The 15052-nt window shown below is 51.7% G+C and overlaps 1 protein-coding gene across 1 annotated transcript in view; it reads right to left on the bottom strand.

Annotated features, from left to right (window-relative positions):
- Window positions 1–14937, bottom strand: part of LOC147098077 (FHF complex subunit HOOK interacting protein 2A-like) — a 35702-nt gene extending 20765 nt beyond the window's left edge. The window contains exons 1-5 of the mRNA XM_085970812.1: window positions 14768–14937; window positions 13455–13533; window positions 4949–5118; window positions 2058–2162; window positions 1081–1298 (exon numbers count right to left, since the gene is read on the bottom strand). Coding sequence (XP_085826938.1) covers window positions 1081–1298; window positions 2058–2162; window positions 4949–5118; window positions 13455–13533; window positions 14768–14812 — 617 coding nt within the window. The 5' untranslated portion in view covers window positions 14813–14937. The remainder of the gene's footprint in view (window positions 1–1080; window positions 1299–2057; window positions 2163–4948; window positions 5119–13454; window positions 13534–14767) is intronic.
- Between the last annotated feature and the right edge of the window lie 115 nt (window positions 14938–15052).

Here is a 15052-nt window from a genome sequence, read left to right as displayed (position 1 = left end):
GAAGGGAGGGGAGGTGAAGGGAGGGGGAGGCGAAGGGAGAGAGGGGGATGGAAGGGAGGGGAGGGGAAGGGAGGGGAGGGGAAGGGAGGGAGGGGAAGGAAGGGAGGGAGGGGAAGGGAGGGAGGGGAGGGGAAGGGAGGGAGGGGAGGGGAAGGGAGGGGAGGGGAGGGAGGGGAAGGGAGGGAGGGGAAGGGAGGAGGGGAAGGGAGGGAGGGGAGGTGAAGGGAGGGGAAGGGAGGGAGGGGAGGTGAAGGGAGGGGAGGGGGAGGGGGAAGGGAGGGGAGTGGAAGGGAGGGGAGGGGAAGGGAGGGGGGGAGGGTGGGAAGGGTGGGGAGGGAAGGGAGGGTAGGGCAGGGAAGGGGAGAGGTGGGGAGGGGGGGGAGAGGTGGGGAGGGGGGGGGAGAGGTGGGGAGGGCAGGGAAGGGGAGAGGTGGGGAGGGGGGGGGGAGAGGTAGGTAGGGAGGGAGGGGTGAGGAGAGCAGGAGAAGTGAGGGCAGGGGATGGGAAGGGAAGGGAAGGGGAACGAGCAGATATAAATGCTCTATGCCAGTCCTAAAGGAAGAACTGAACTGCAGGCCGAGCTGGATGGGCTGCTGGCCTCTCCTCGCTCCTGCCTTCTCGTCCTACCAACCTCTGCACCTCAGTATAGCGACTGGGTCATCCAAATAGTTGGTGAATAGCGCCTAATCTAACAGAAGGCTTTCAAAATTCACGAAGAACCTTTTGCCACAATGGGTCAGTAGGACGTGAGCACGAGCTGCCAATTCCTCCAAAAGGTAAGTTTGCCCACTGCCTGAGTAACAGGAGGAGAGTGCAGGTGGGTGAAGGAGGGCTTTGAGTGAACTGGTGTCCCTCAATGCTGCAGGACTCCTGTGAAAGGGAGCAGACTTGTGGACCGAAAACAAAGATCGCTTTGTGCTGTCTTCAGTCAGGCTCACTGCTAAACCGACAACACAATCGGCATCCAGTGTTGCTCACTCACCAAACCTGTGGACCAGCTGCTTTAACGACAGCTCTCCTGATATCTGTCTCCGTTACCCTTGCAGTGCCAGACTAGATGCAAATTTCGTCATTCGAGCTCATATGTCCACGAACACTAGCAGGTGTTGGATGCAGACACGCAGTGACAGGCCCCTGCAGCACAGGATGTGTTCGGTGTTAGGGGCTGTACCTACCTCAATGAAGAAGTTCATCAGGTAGGGATCCTGGCTGAGTTTCGCACAGACCGTGGTGAGAAACTGCACTTCCTCCTTTTCTGTTTTGGATCCCAGGCCCTCGCCGCACAAACGAATTAACTTCTATCAGCGCAAGAGGGAAAACACACAGATATCAGCCTCGGTGGGAAGCACAAGTGGTGGCGAGTATCCTCCATTTCAAACTGCACTGAAATCATTCTTCAATAGAATCAATACAATTAAAGATCGACACTGTAAATGGGCAACTATGGAACACTGTGAAAGTATATGACGGATCACCCCACTGAGGGGTGGGCTGGTGCTGGGGTGAGGGAAGTGCGGGTTGGGGTGGGGGATGGATGTAGGGAGGCAGAGGGTGTGGGGTGGCTGTGGGGGCTTTAGCGAGGGAGTGGGGGGGTGTGGGGGGGAGGGTGTGGGGGGGAGGGTGTGAGGGGGAGGGTGTGAGGGGGAGGTGGTGTGAGGGGGAGGGTGTGAGGGGGAGGGTGTGAGGGGGAGGGTGTGAGGGGGAGGGTGGGGAGTGGGTGGAGGGTGTGGGGAGGTGGGAGGTGTGGTATTCTGAGCCTGACCACGGGAGAGAGCCCGAGGCTCTGCGCCAGGTTAGCCGATCAGAAGTGGCCTAAATAACCACAAACAGCGGAGAGAGGAAAGAGCAGGATTGCTGCTTCAGATCGCAGGCCCGGGGCCTCCCACAGTCCAATAGCTCACTAACTGTGCAGGCTCGAGAACCGTGCCCAGCAGGGCAAGCGACCGGACAGCTGCACAAGTCACATCTCTGGGGAAGGAGGCAGGAAAAACAGAGTAAATGTTAAACAGCAGACGGTACAGAGCAGCGGCAGGAGTGCGGGGCAGCATCACACCTACCTGCACAGGCCGGTGCACATTGACATGAGGTAGTAACGGCTGCTGAATCTGCCCCAGGAGCTTGGTGAGGAGAAGCAGCACCTGCTGCTTCATACCCGGGGGATACTGAGAAACAGACAGAGGAGAGAGACTTCAGTCACCATCTCGGCTCGGCTCATACAGTGGCTCAACCCACCCCACCCCACCGCCCTCTCACCCCACACCCCACCCCACCACCCTCTCACCCCACACCCCACCCCACCGCCCTCTCACCCCACACCCCACCCCACCACCCTCTCACCCCACACCCCACCCCACCGCCCTCTCACCCCACACCCCACCCCACCACCCTCTCACCCCACACCCCACCGCCCTCTCACCCCACCCCACCGCCCTCTCACCCCACCCCACCGCCCTCTCACCCCACTCTCCACCGCCCTCTCACCCCACCCCACCGCCCTCTCACCCCACACTCTCCACCGCCCTCTCACCCCACACTCTCCACCGCCCTCTCACCCCACTCTCCACCGCCCTCTCTCCACCGCCCTCTCACCCCACACTCCCCACCGCCCTCTCACCCCACACTCTCCACCGCCCTCTCACCCCACTCTCCACCGCCCTCTCTCCACCGCCCTCTCACCCCACACTCCCCACCGCCCTCTCACCCCACACTCTCCACCGCCCTCTCACCCCACACTCCCCACCGCCCTCTCACCCCACACTCCCCACCGCCTCTCACCCCACACTCCCCACCGCCCTCTCACCCCACACTCCCCACCGCCCTCTCACCCCACCCCACCCCACCGCCCTCACCCCACACTCCCCACCGCCCTCTCACCCCACTCTCCACCGCCCTCTCTCCCCACACTCCCCACCGCCCTCTCACCCCACACTCCCCACCGCCCTCTCACCCCACCCCACCGCCCTCTCACCCCACACTCCCCACCACCCTCTCACCCCACACTCCCCACCGCCCTCTCACCCCACACTCCCCACCGCCCTCTCACCCCACACTCCCCACCGCCCTCTCACCCCACCCCACCCCACCGCCCTCTCACCCCACACTCCCCACCGCCCTCTCACCCCACACTCCCCACCACCCTCTCACCCCACACTCCCCACCGCCCTCTCACCCCACACTCCCCACCGCCCTCTCACCCCACACTCCCCACCGCCCTCTCACCCCACCCCACCCCACCGCCCTCTCACCCCACACTCCCCACCGCCCTCTCACCCCACACTCCCCACCGCCCTCTCACCCCACACTCCCCACCGCCCTCTCACCCCACACTCTCCACCGCCCTCTCACCCCACCCCACCGCCCTCTCACCCCACACTCCCCACCGCCCTCACCCCACACTCTCCACCGCCCTCTCACCCCACCCCACCGCCCTCTCACCCCACACTCCCCACCGCCCTCTCACCCCACCCCACCGCCCTCTCACCCTGCCCCACCCCACCGCCCTCTCACCCCACACTCTCCACCGCCCTCTCACCCCACACTCCCCACCGCCCTCTCACCCCACCCCACCGCCCTCTCACCCCACACTCCCCACCGCCCTCTCACCCCACCCCACCGCCCTCTCACCCTGCCCCACCCCACCGCCCTCTCACCCCACACTCTCCACCGCCCTCTCACCCCACACTCCCCACCGCCCTCACCCCACACTCTCCACCGCCCTCTCACCCCACACTTCCCACCGCCCTCACCCCACACTCTCCACCGCCCTCTCACCCCACCCCACCGCCCTCTCACCCCACACTCCCCACCGCCCTCTCACCCTGCCCCACCCCACCGCCCTCTCACCTTGCCCCCCACCGCTCTCACCCCGCCCCCCCACCCCACCTCCCTCCCTGTCGCCTCACCACCCCCACCCTTCCCACCATACCTCCCACCCTCTCTCCCCACCTCCGCCTCCCCACCCCCTTCCTCCCTCCCTGCGCCACCTCATTCAAAATAACCCATTGAAGAAACTTTACACAAATGCGTTAACTAAAACTGAAACCCAGAGGTTTGCAGCGTGCCAGGTGATTTCAAACCAAAAGCCTCCCCAGAGAAAGAAAATCTTGCATTTATATAGCGCCTTTCACGACAATTAGCGACCTATTCTTTCAGATCTGAGCTTCCTTTAAACAAGTGGAGTTCAGACCCGAAATAAAAGCTTGCGGTGTAAAAGGAAAGACGTGCATTTGCATAGCGCCTTTCACCACCTCAGGAGTCCCAACGCGCTTTACCGCCAATGAAGCACATTTTGAAGTGTAGTAACTGTGGTAGGAAACACGGCAGCCAATTTGCGCACAGCAAGCTCCCACAAACAGCAATGTGATAAATTTTCTGAAGGAAAAACATTTGCAGGGCTACGGGGAAAGGGCAGGGGAGTGGGGCTAGTGGAGAGTCGGCACGGGCTCGACGGGCCGAATGGCTGTAACCATTCTATGATGAAATGACCAGATAATCTGTTTTGGTGATGTTGATTGAGGGATAAATATTGGCCCAGGGCACCGGGGAGAACTCCCCCTGCTCTTCTTTGAATAGCGGCCGTGTGATCTTTTACGTCCACCAAGAGGGCAGACAGGGCCTCGGTTTAACGTCTCATCCGAAAGACGGCACCTCCGACAGTGCGACACTCCCTCAGCACCGCACTGGGAATGTCAACCTGGAATTTGTGATGGGACTTGAACCCACGACCTTCTGACTCAGAGGCGACTGTGCTTCCAACTTGAGGGATACAAAAAATATGGCAAAAAGGTTGTAGTTTAAAGCCCGATCCCCGACTCCAGAGCCAAGCAGTGGGATCGGAAGCGGCACTCTCCACTGCGAGGTCAGGCTCAGCACATTTAAACTGACCCCACAGGATAAACACGCCCACAGACACAATACCCTGCCAGTTTGCATTCTCCACCTTCCTTACCCCAGCCTTGGCCAGTGTGCAGAGGGTCTCCAGTATCTTGTGCTGTAATAGATACTCCATACACGGCCCCGTCTCTCCGCTTTCAAGCTGCTTCTCCTCGTAAACAAGAATGTCCACCATCTGCCTCAGGCGCCATGGGATGTCTGTCTGTTTCACTGGGAGGGTTTCATCTGGAAAGCAGCATCTTTAAACACCACCATGGCCACACAACATTTCATAGAAACATAGAAGATAGGAGCAGGAGTAGGCCATTCGGACCCTCGAGCCTGCTCCGCCATTCAATGCGATCATGGCTGATCATCCAAGCTCAGTACCCTGTCCCTGCCTTCTCCCCAGATCCCTTGATCCCTTTAGCCTTAAGAAATATATCTAACTCCTTCTTGAATATATTTAATGAATTGGCCTCAACTGCCTTCTGTGGTAGAGAATTCCACAGGTTCACCACTCTCTGGGTGAAGAAATTCCTCCTCATCTCAGTCCTAAATGGCTTACCCCTTATCCTTAGACTGTGACCCCTGGTTCTGGCCTCCCCCGCCATCGGGAACATCCTTCCTGCATCTAGTCTGTCTAGTCCTGTCAGAATTTTATAAGTTTCAATGAGATCACCTCTCATTCTTCTAAACTCCAGCGAGTATAAGCCCAATCGACCCAATCTCTCCTCATACGTCATTCCTTCCATCCCAGGTATGGTCTAGTCCCCTAACTCTCCCACTGAATCCCATCCCTCTAGTCCCCTAACTCTCCCACGGAATTTCCAGCAAGTCGCAGTCCTGGGCGAGTCCAGGTTAGTTCCCCGCCTGCCCCATTTATCGCAGCATTACGATCTATCAGCGACTGCCCACTCAATCCAATGCCGTAGCTTTATAAAGAACTTCCAATCACCTCCAGCCAACGTTCAAAATATCTGATTTTACCATGACATTGACACACAGTACAGGCTGACACAGCCAACACACACACTGAAATCAACAATTCACCAGACTAATCCAAACCCGGAGAAGTCAGCCACTGCTTCAGGATATCTGTACATCAGGGTAAGGCTCCGGAACAGGAATCAATTTCTCTGCAGCATGGTCCATTAGCATTAAATGTAACAGCAATGCCAGAAACACAACTGCTTTCGCAACTGTGCAATGAGCACGATGAGAATACAACGGTCAAGGAAAAGGAAAGGCTATCTAGACCATTGAAGCCCATCCCTCTAGTCCCCTAACTCTCCCACTGAAGCCCATCCCTCTAGTACCCTAATTTTCCCATCGAAGCCCATCCCTCTAGTCCCCTAACTCTCCCACTGAAGCCCATCCCTCTAGTACCCTAATTTTCCCATCGAAGCCCATCCCTCTAGTCCCCTAACTCTCCCATCGAAGCCCATCCCTCCAGTCCCCTAACTCTCCCACTTAATCCCATCCCTCTAGTCCCCTAACTCTCCCATCGAAGCCCATCCCTCTAGTACCCTAACTCTCCCATCGAAGCCCATCCCTCTAGTCCCCTAACTCACCCATCGAAGCCCATGCCTCTAGTCCCCTAACTCACCCATCGAAGCCCATGCCTCTAGTACCCTAACTCTCCCATCGAAGCCCATCCCTCTAGTACCCTAACTCTCCCATCGAAGCCCATCCCTCGAGTACCCTAACTCTCCTATCGAAGCCCATCCCTCTAGTCCCCTAACTCTCCCATCGAAGCCCATCCCTCTAGTACCCTAACTCTCCCATCGAAGCCCATCCCTCTAGTCCCCTAACTCACCCATCGAAGCCCATGCCTCTAGTACCCTAACTCTCCCATCGAAGCCCATGCCTCTAGTACCCTAACTCTCCCATCGAAGCCCATCCCTCTAGTCCCCTAACTCTCCCATCGAAGCCCATGCCTCTAGTACCCTAACTCTCCCATCGAAGCCCATGCCTCTAGTACCCTAACTCTCCCATCGAAGCCCATCCCTCTAGTACCCTAACTCTCCCATCGAAGCCCATCCCTCTAGTACCCTAACTCTCCCATCGAAGCCCATGCCTCTAGTCCCCTAACTCTCCCATCGAAGCCCATCCCTCTAGTCCCCTAACTCTCCCACTGAATCCCATCCCTCTAGTCCCCTAACTCTCCCACTGAATCCCATCCCTCTAGTCCCCTAACTCTCCCATCGAAGCCCATCCCTCTAGTACCCTAACTCTCCCATCGAAGCCCACCCCTCTTGTACCTTAACTCCCTCATCGAAACCTATCCCTCTAGTATCCTAACTCTCCCATCGAAGCTCATCCCTCTTAATAGAAAAAAAGAAAGACTTGCATTTATATAGCGCCTTTCACGACCACCGGACGTCTCAAAGCGCTTTACAGTCAATGAAGTACTTTTGAAGTGGAGTCACTGTTGTAATGTGGGAAAGGCAGCAGCCAATTTGCGCACAGCAAGGTCCCACAAACAGCAAAGTGAAAATGACCAGATAATCTGTATTTGTTATGTTGATTGAAGGATAAATATTGGCCCCAGGACACCGGGGATAACTCCCCTGCTCTTCTTCAAAATAGTGCCATGGGATCTTTTACGTCCACCAGAGAGAGCAGACTGGGCCTCGGTTTAACGTCTCATCCGAAAGACGGCACCTCAGACAGTGCAGCACTCCCTCAGCACTGCACTGGAGTGTCAGCCTAGATTTATCTACTCAAGTTCCTGGGGTGGGACTTGAACCCACAACCTTCTGACTCAAGAGGCGAGTGTACTACCAACTGAGCCACAGCTGGCACAATACCCTAACTCTCCCATCGAAGCTCATCCCTCTAATTCCCTAACTCCCATCGAAGCCCATCCCTCTGGTACCCTAACTCCCCCATCCAAATCCATCCCTCCAGTACTCTAACTTTCCCACTGAAGCACATTTCTCTTTTAGCCCATCTCTCCCAGCCCAGCATCCAACCAATTTTTGTGATTACCCTATAATGTACACTTGCCCTGCCCTCCTGGCAGATTAGTCCAGACATTTAGCACAATTTGTGTGTGTAAAACCTAAATCTACTTTTCTCTGTTTATGTTTGTGGCTTCTGGGCCTACTTTGCCAGCCAGTAATAAGGTAAAATTCAGAATTTACCTGCTCGGAGGTGTTTAATTTCATAGATTTCAATGTATGTCCCCTCCGCCAACCAGTTTATGTAGAATTACATACAATATACAGCACAAACAGGCCATTCGGCCCAACCAGTCCATGCCGGCATTTATGCTCCACTCGAGCCTGCTCCCTAACTCTATCAACATAACCCTCTATTCCCTTCCCCCTCATATGATTATCAAGCCTCCCCTTAAATGCATCTATACTATTCTCTTCAACCAGTCCCTGTGGTAGTGAGTTCCACATTCTCACCACTCTCTGGGTAAAGAAGTTTCTTCTGAATTCCCTATTGGATTTCTTGGTGACTACCTTATATTGATGGCCTCTAGTTATGCTCTTCCCCACAAGTGGAAACATTCTCTCTGTATCCACTCTATCAAAACCTTTCATAATTTTAAAGACCTCTATTAGGTCACCCCTCGGCCTTCTTTCAAGAGAAAAGAGACCCAGCCTGTTCATCCTTTCCTGTTTTAACTTCACGTTTCTCGTATCATCCTTGTAAATCTTTTCTCATCCTCTCCAGTGCCTCTATATCCTTTTTATAATATGGCGACCAGAACTGCACACAGTACTCCAAGTGTGGTCTGACCTAGGTTCGATACAAGTTTAGTATAACTTCTCTATTTTTCAATTCTCTCCCTCTAGAAATAAACCCTAGTGCTTAGTGTGCTTTTTAATGGACTTATTGACCTGTGGCGCAACTTTTAGTGATTTGTGTATTTGTACTCCCGGATCCCTTTGCTCCTCTAATCCATTTAGAGGAGCAGAGCAAATACCTCACACTTATCTATGTTGAAATTAATTAGCCAATTATATGTCCATTCTGCAAATTTATTCATGTCTTCTTGTAATTTGCTGCAGTCCTCCTTTTTCTGATGAGGTAACAGAGAGGGTTGATGAGGGCAATGCAGTTGATGTGGTGTACATAGACTTCCAAAAGGAGTTTGATAAAGTGCCACAGAATAGGCTTGCCAGCAAAGTTGAAGCCCATGGAATAAAAGGGACAGTGACAGCATGGATATGAAATTGGCTAAGTGACAGGAAACAGAGTAGTAGTGAATGGTTGTTTTTTGGACTGGAGGAAGGTATACAGTGGTGTTCCCCAGGGGTCGGTTCTAGGACCACTGCTTTTCTTGATATATATTAATGACTTGGATGTAGGTGTACAGGACACAATTTCAAAATCTGCAGATGACACAAAACTTGGAAGTATAGAGAACAGTGAGAAGGAGAGTGATAGACTTCAAGAGGACATGGACAGGCTGGGGAAATGGCCGAACATGTGGCAGATGAAATTTAACGCAGAAAAGTGTGAAGTGATACATTTTGGTAGGAAGAACGAGGAGGGGGAATATAAACGAAAGGATACAATCATAAAGCGGGTGCATGAACAGAGAGACCTGGGGGTATATGTGCCCAAATCGTTGAAGGTGACAGGGCAGGTTGAGAAAGTGGTTAAAAAAGTATACGGGATCCAGGGCTTCATAAATAGAGGCATAGAGTACAAAAGCAAGGAAGTTATGATGAACCTTTATAAAACACTGGTTCAGCCTCACCTGGAGTATTGTGTCCAATTCTGGGCACCGCACTTTGGGAAGGATGTGAAGACCTTAGAGAAGGTGCAGAAAAGATTTACGAGAATGATTCCAGGGATGAGAGACTTCAGTTACGTGGGTAATCTAGTGAAGCTGGGGTTGTTCCCCTTAGAGAAAGAAGGTTGAGAGAAGATTTGATAGAGGTGTTCAAAATCATGAGGGGTCTGGACAGAGTAGATAGAGAGAAACTGTTCCCATTGGCGGAAGGGTCGAGAACCAGAGGACACAGATTTAAGGTGATTGGCAAAAGAACCAAAGGCGACATGAGGAAAAACTTTTTTACGCAGCGAGTGATTAGGATCTGGAATGCACTGCCTGAAAGGGTGGTGGAGGCAGATTCAATCGTGGCTTTCAAAAGGGAATTGGATAATTACCTGAAGGAAAAAAATTTGCAGGGCTATGGGGAAAGGGCGGGGGAGTGAGACTAGCTGAAGGGCTCTCACAGAGAGCTGGCACGGGCTCAACGGGCCAAATGGCTTCCTTCTGTGCTGTAACCATTCTATGATTCCTCGGTATTGGCTCTCCCTCCCAATTTGGTGTCATCTGCAAATTTTGAAATTGTTTTTGATTTCCACGTCTAAATCGTTAATATAAATTAAGAACAATACTGGTCCCAGCACTGATCGTTGTGGAACACCACTTCCCACCTTTTCCACTCTGAATTGCTAACCTTTACCCCTACTCTCTGCTTTCCATCTTGCAGCCAGCTAACTATCGATTCTGCTACTTGTTCCCTTACTCCGCATTCTCTGACCTTATTGATTAGTCTAATATGTGGCACCTCATCGAAGGCCTTTTGGAAATCTAGATAAATTACATCTACTGCATCACCCTTGTCTACTCTCTCTGTTACCTCTTCAAAGAATTCAATGAGGTTGGTCAAGCAAGACTTTACCTTTTGAAATCCATGCTGACTATTCATTATTATATTTTTGGTTTCCAGGTGTTTTTCTATTATCTTCTTTAGTAGGTTTTCTATTATTTTTCCCACCATCGATGTTAAGCTAACTGGTCTGTAGTTCCCTGGACACGTTCCATCTCCCTTCTTCAATACAGGTATAAAGTTAGCTATCCTCCAGTCCTCTGGCACTACACCTTTTTCTAACAAATTATTAAATATGTGTAATAGTGCCTCTGCTATCTCTTCCCTAGATTCTTTAAAATGCGTGGATGTAATCCATCCGGACCAGGGGGTTTATCCTCTTTGAGTTTGATTAGTTTATTTAATATATCTCCTCTTTTTATTTTAATTGCAGTTATATCATTTGTAATCTCTTCTTCCAATGTCATGCCCACCTGCTCTGTCTCCCTGGTAAATACTGAAGCAAAAGAATTATTAAATATTTCTGCTATTTTGCTATCGCTGCTTGTGATTTTATCCTGACCATCCTTTAGTGGCCCTATTCCCATTCCGACTTTCCTTTTTTTATTTATGTGCCTGTAGAATATTTTATTATTTTGTTTTATGTTCCTTGATAATTTAATTTCATAGTTCTTCTTTGCCTTCCTAATTGTTTTTTTGATATCTCTCCTAATCTCTTCATATTCTCCCTTGTCATGCTCTCCCCTGTTGTCCATATACTTTTTCCCTTATGGCTTTATTCATCCATGTTGTCTCATTAGTGTTTAGCTTTTTCTTGTTTCTTAACGTAATATATTTTTCCGGGACTCTGTTGAACACAGTTTTAAATGTTTCCCATTGCTGTTCTACATCATTGTTTGCCAATATTGTTGCCTATTTTATTTTCCGAAGTTCTATTCTCAGCCCCTCAAAAATCAGCTTTTCTCTAATCTGTTACCCTGGTCTTTGTCATGTTTACATCCTTCTCAATTATTATCTTGAAGCATATTATATTATGGTCACTATTGCCTAGATGTTCCTTTACTTTTTCTTCTCTTATCTGCTCTGGTTCATTCCCCATTACCAGATCTAGTAGCGAATTCTCCCTTATTGGGCTTCTTACATACAGGAAACTCTTTTTTATCCGGCACCGACGGGACCGGCGTGGTGCCGGTTTATCAAAAAGTCCGGATTACAGAGAGGTATAGTAAAAGGTACGAGAGCCCCGTACACGGCCACAGATCCAGGCGTCCCTGGTTACACGGCCACTAATATGAAGTAAAACTTACCTGAACCTACTCCTGAATTTTGCCGGTTAAGAGAGATTTCCGGTTATTTAGGTGCCGGTAAAAAGAGAGTTTCCTGTACTGGGTTAGAAAGGAGTCCTGTACATATTGCAGGAACTCCATTCCCTTATCACCATTATCTACCTTTTCTGGCCAATTAATTTCAGGGCAGTTGAAATCCCCCATGATTATTATTCTATATTTTTTTTACTCATTTCCCTAATTTCTTCCTCCACCTCCCTTCCACGCCACCATTAGTGCGATTAATCATTTTTTATCTCTTATCTCTATCCACTGTATTCTAATTCTGTCTTACTGATTAGAGATAACATAATGGCAGTAGAAAAAGTAACGCAGCTATCTCTAATAAGTACAGCTGCTTCACCTCCCCTTTTTCCCTCTCTATCTTTTCTAAATCTGTTATAGCCTGCAATAGTTAATTCCAGTCCTGATTTTTCTGTAGCCATGTCTCAGTAATCCCCACTATATCTGGTTCCTCACAACGTATTATTGCCTCCAGTTCCCCTGTTTTATTACGGACACTGTGTGCATTGCTGTACAGTTAAAATCATTTTTAATAGCAGTTCCTCTCACTTTATTTTTAACTATCTTTTTAGACTCTTGTTCTATAACTATTTATTCCCTGGCCATTTATGTCACCCCTTAGTTTAGTCCTTTCCTGTTTCGTTTATATTTAGACTTGTTTCATTTCTTGTACATCCCTCACCCTGGATAGGCAACACACCATTCGGGACTTGTTTGTGGCTGTAGAGGACGCAATCTATCCTCCTAATTATAGAATCGTCCATCACTATCACATTTCTATTCTGCTCTACCCGCCTCCCCTCCTACCTCTGCCTTCTGAGCCGCGGTGACTTGGTCTGCATTGTGGCTGTCCTCCCCGCAGTCTTTCTGCTTGTCCTCACAGGTAGCGAGTACATTGTACCTGTTAGACAGGACCAGTGTCTGTGGGACCCCCTTCTCAACCTCTCCCGAGTCCCCGCTACCCAGCTCTCTAACAGTCACACCCTTCCCTTCCTGAACCTGTGCTTTCCTCTGGGGTGTGATTGTGTTCTGAATAAAACTATCCAGAAATTCCTCCCACTCCCTCATGTGCCAGAGCTTTTCACTGGACTCAGCTTTTCACTTATATTGGAATTGGATAAGTACCTGAAGGAAAAAACTTTGCAGGGCTGCGGGGAACGGGCGGGGGAGTGGGACTGGCTGAAGTGCTCTTGCAGAGAGACGGCACAGGCTCGACGGGCCGAATGGCCTCCTTCTGTGCTGTAACTATTCTATGATTTGCTTAGAATGGTACAATCCAGGGAGTGAGGGAGGGAGCAAGGGAGTGAGCAAGGGACGGAGGGAGTGAGGGATCGAGAGAGAGGGAGGGATCGAGAGAGAGGGAGAGATCGAGAGAGAGGGAAGGCATATGACGCCGTCTTTCCATATAACTCCAGCTGTCATATATTGGGCTATCTACAAACAGTGCATAGCAGAATTTAAAAATTAATAAAGCGAATTAGTGTTGCAAATAATCCACGTTAATCCTATTTAAATTGTTCAATTGCTTTGTTCCACAGTGCACTTCAACCACCGTCATTCCACCTCACTCATCAAACACTTTTTAAAAAATCTGACATTCTGCTGCGGTGACTGGTGGGCAGTTGAAGCCCGATGAATGTAGCCATACCTGTGGTCACAATGTAATAATTGGTGATTCCTTTCCAGTGGCCAATGAAGGACTCCAGCAGCTGAATTGGCTCCTCCTCCTGTAACAAATAAAACAACCTCATCACAAGTGGAATTATTTTTGAAAATAGCAAAATATTGCTGAGAAACTCCTTGTATGAAAAAACAGCTCAACCATTTCACAAGATGAAATGCAGACTGAGCAGATAACAGTTAAGGAGGAGTGTGGGCAGGAGACACTGAACGCCCCGTCAAAGGGACAGGATTTTCAGAGGCTTTTGAGGGCAGGAAGTCAGCATGGGTTCAGGGAGAGCAGGGGGGTGGGTGTCTGAAAGATCAACTTCGCCCCCCTCCCAGTGAGATTACTCCCAGGGTAGGGCCACCCTTTACCCAAGAGCTGTCGACCCCTCTTCATTCTGAGTCAGGCTGACATGGGAGTGGCCAATAGCTCAGCTGCTTAAGCCAGTGAGAAGCTGGGCCACACCAATCAGGAATGGCCCAGTTTGGAGGCTGCATCAAACCGTGCAAAGCCAGCCGGGGTCCAGCCGTCTTTGCGGGAAGGGGATGCAGGGTGAGGGCGGCATCAAGCGCACTGCTGCTACCCTCCCACTGCCAAACACCAAACTGACAGTCACTGCCAACCTCCACCACCAGACAGCCCATTGTCTCACCATCCCCAGACAGCACTGTCCCCCAAAAACCACCCTAGACAGCACTACCCCCCACCCCCAGACAGCACCGACACCCCCAGACAGCACTGACACCCCCAGACAGCACTACTCCCTGCCCCCAGACAGCACTGACACCCCCAGACACAGCACTGACACCCCCAGAGACAGCACTGACACCCCCAGACAGCACTACTCCCCACCCAATTCACAATTCAAATCGCTTTATTGGCATGATAAGTTACATCTTATGTTGCCAAAGCATCAAAATACATTTATGGTTTAGCACATAAACGCAGTTCTATTCATACAGTGTATAAACAGGTATATCCCTGAGTGTATAAATATACATTCGCATTGTTTATACCACCCCCAGACAGCACTAGCACTGACACCCTCAGACAGCACTACTCCCCACCCCCAGACAGCACTAGCACTGACACCCCCAGACAGCACTGTCACCCTCAAACCACCCCTCCAGCTTGTCCTCCCATTGAAGTCGCGAAGACGCCACCGGAGCCCCGGGATGAAGGCCGGGACCGCTTCCCTTCATCGCCCCGGTTCCCAGACTCAGGCCCCGGTTCCCAGACTCAGGCCCCGGCTCCCAGACTCAGACTCAGGCCCGGCTCTCGGACTCGGCTCTCACCGTGTCCACGGCCTGCTGCAGCAGGGCCGTCAGTTTACTGAACATGTCGGAGCGGCGCAGCTCCTTCCCCAGGCCCGCCGGCCGGCCCGCTCGCTGCCGGCTCTGGGGAAGCGGCGGGGCGGCAACAGAGACCGGGCCCGACCCCTCAACCCTGACCCTCAACCCGCGGTCACCCGGGCAACGGGGAGGCGGCGGCCCGGGCTCGCTGACAGGAGCGGGGTGAGGATCCGGGGGGTGGGCCGTGTGTCCGGGGATGGGGTGAGGGTGGGGGTCCTGGAGTGGTGG

The sequence above is a fragment of the Somniosus microcephalus genome, chromosome 30, assembly GCF_052327205.1.
Source record: "Somniosus microcephalus isolate GS21.2 chromosome 30, FLI_Smic_1.0, whole genome shotgun sequence".
Taxonomy (NCBI): Eukaryota; Metazoa; Chordata; class Chondrichthyes; order Squaliformes; family Somniosidae; genus Somniosus; species Somniosus microcephalus.
The sequence above is the reverse complement of the archived record's forward strand: the minus strand, read 5'-3'. Positions and strand labels throughout refer to the sequence as shown.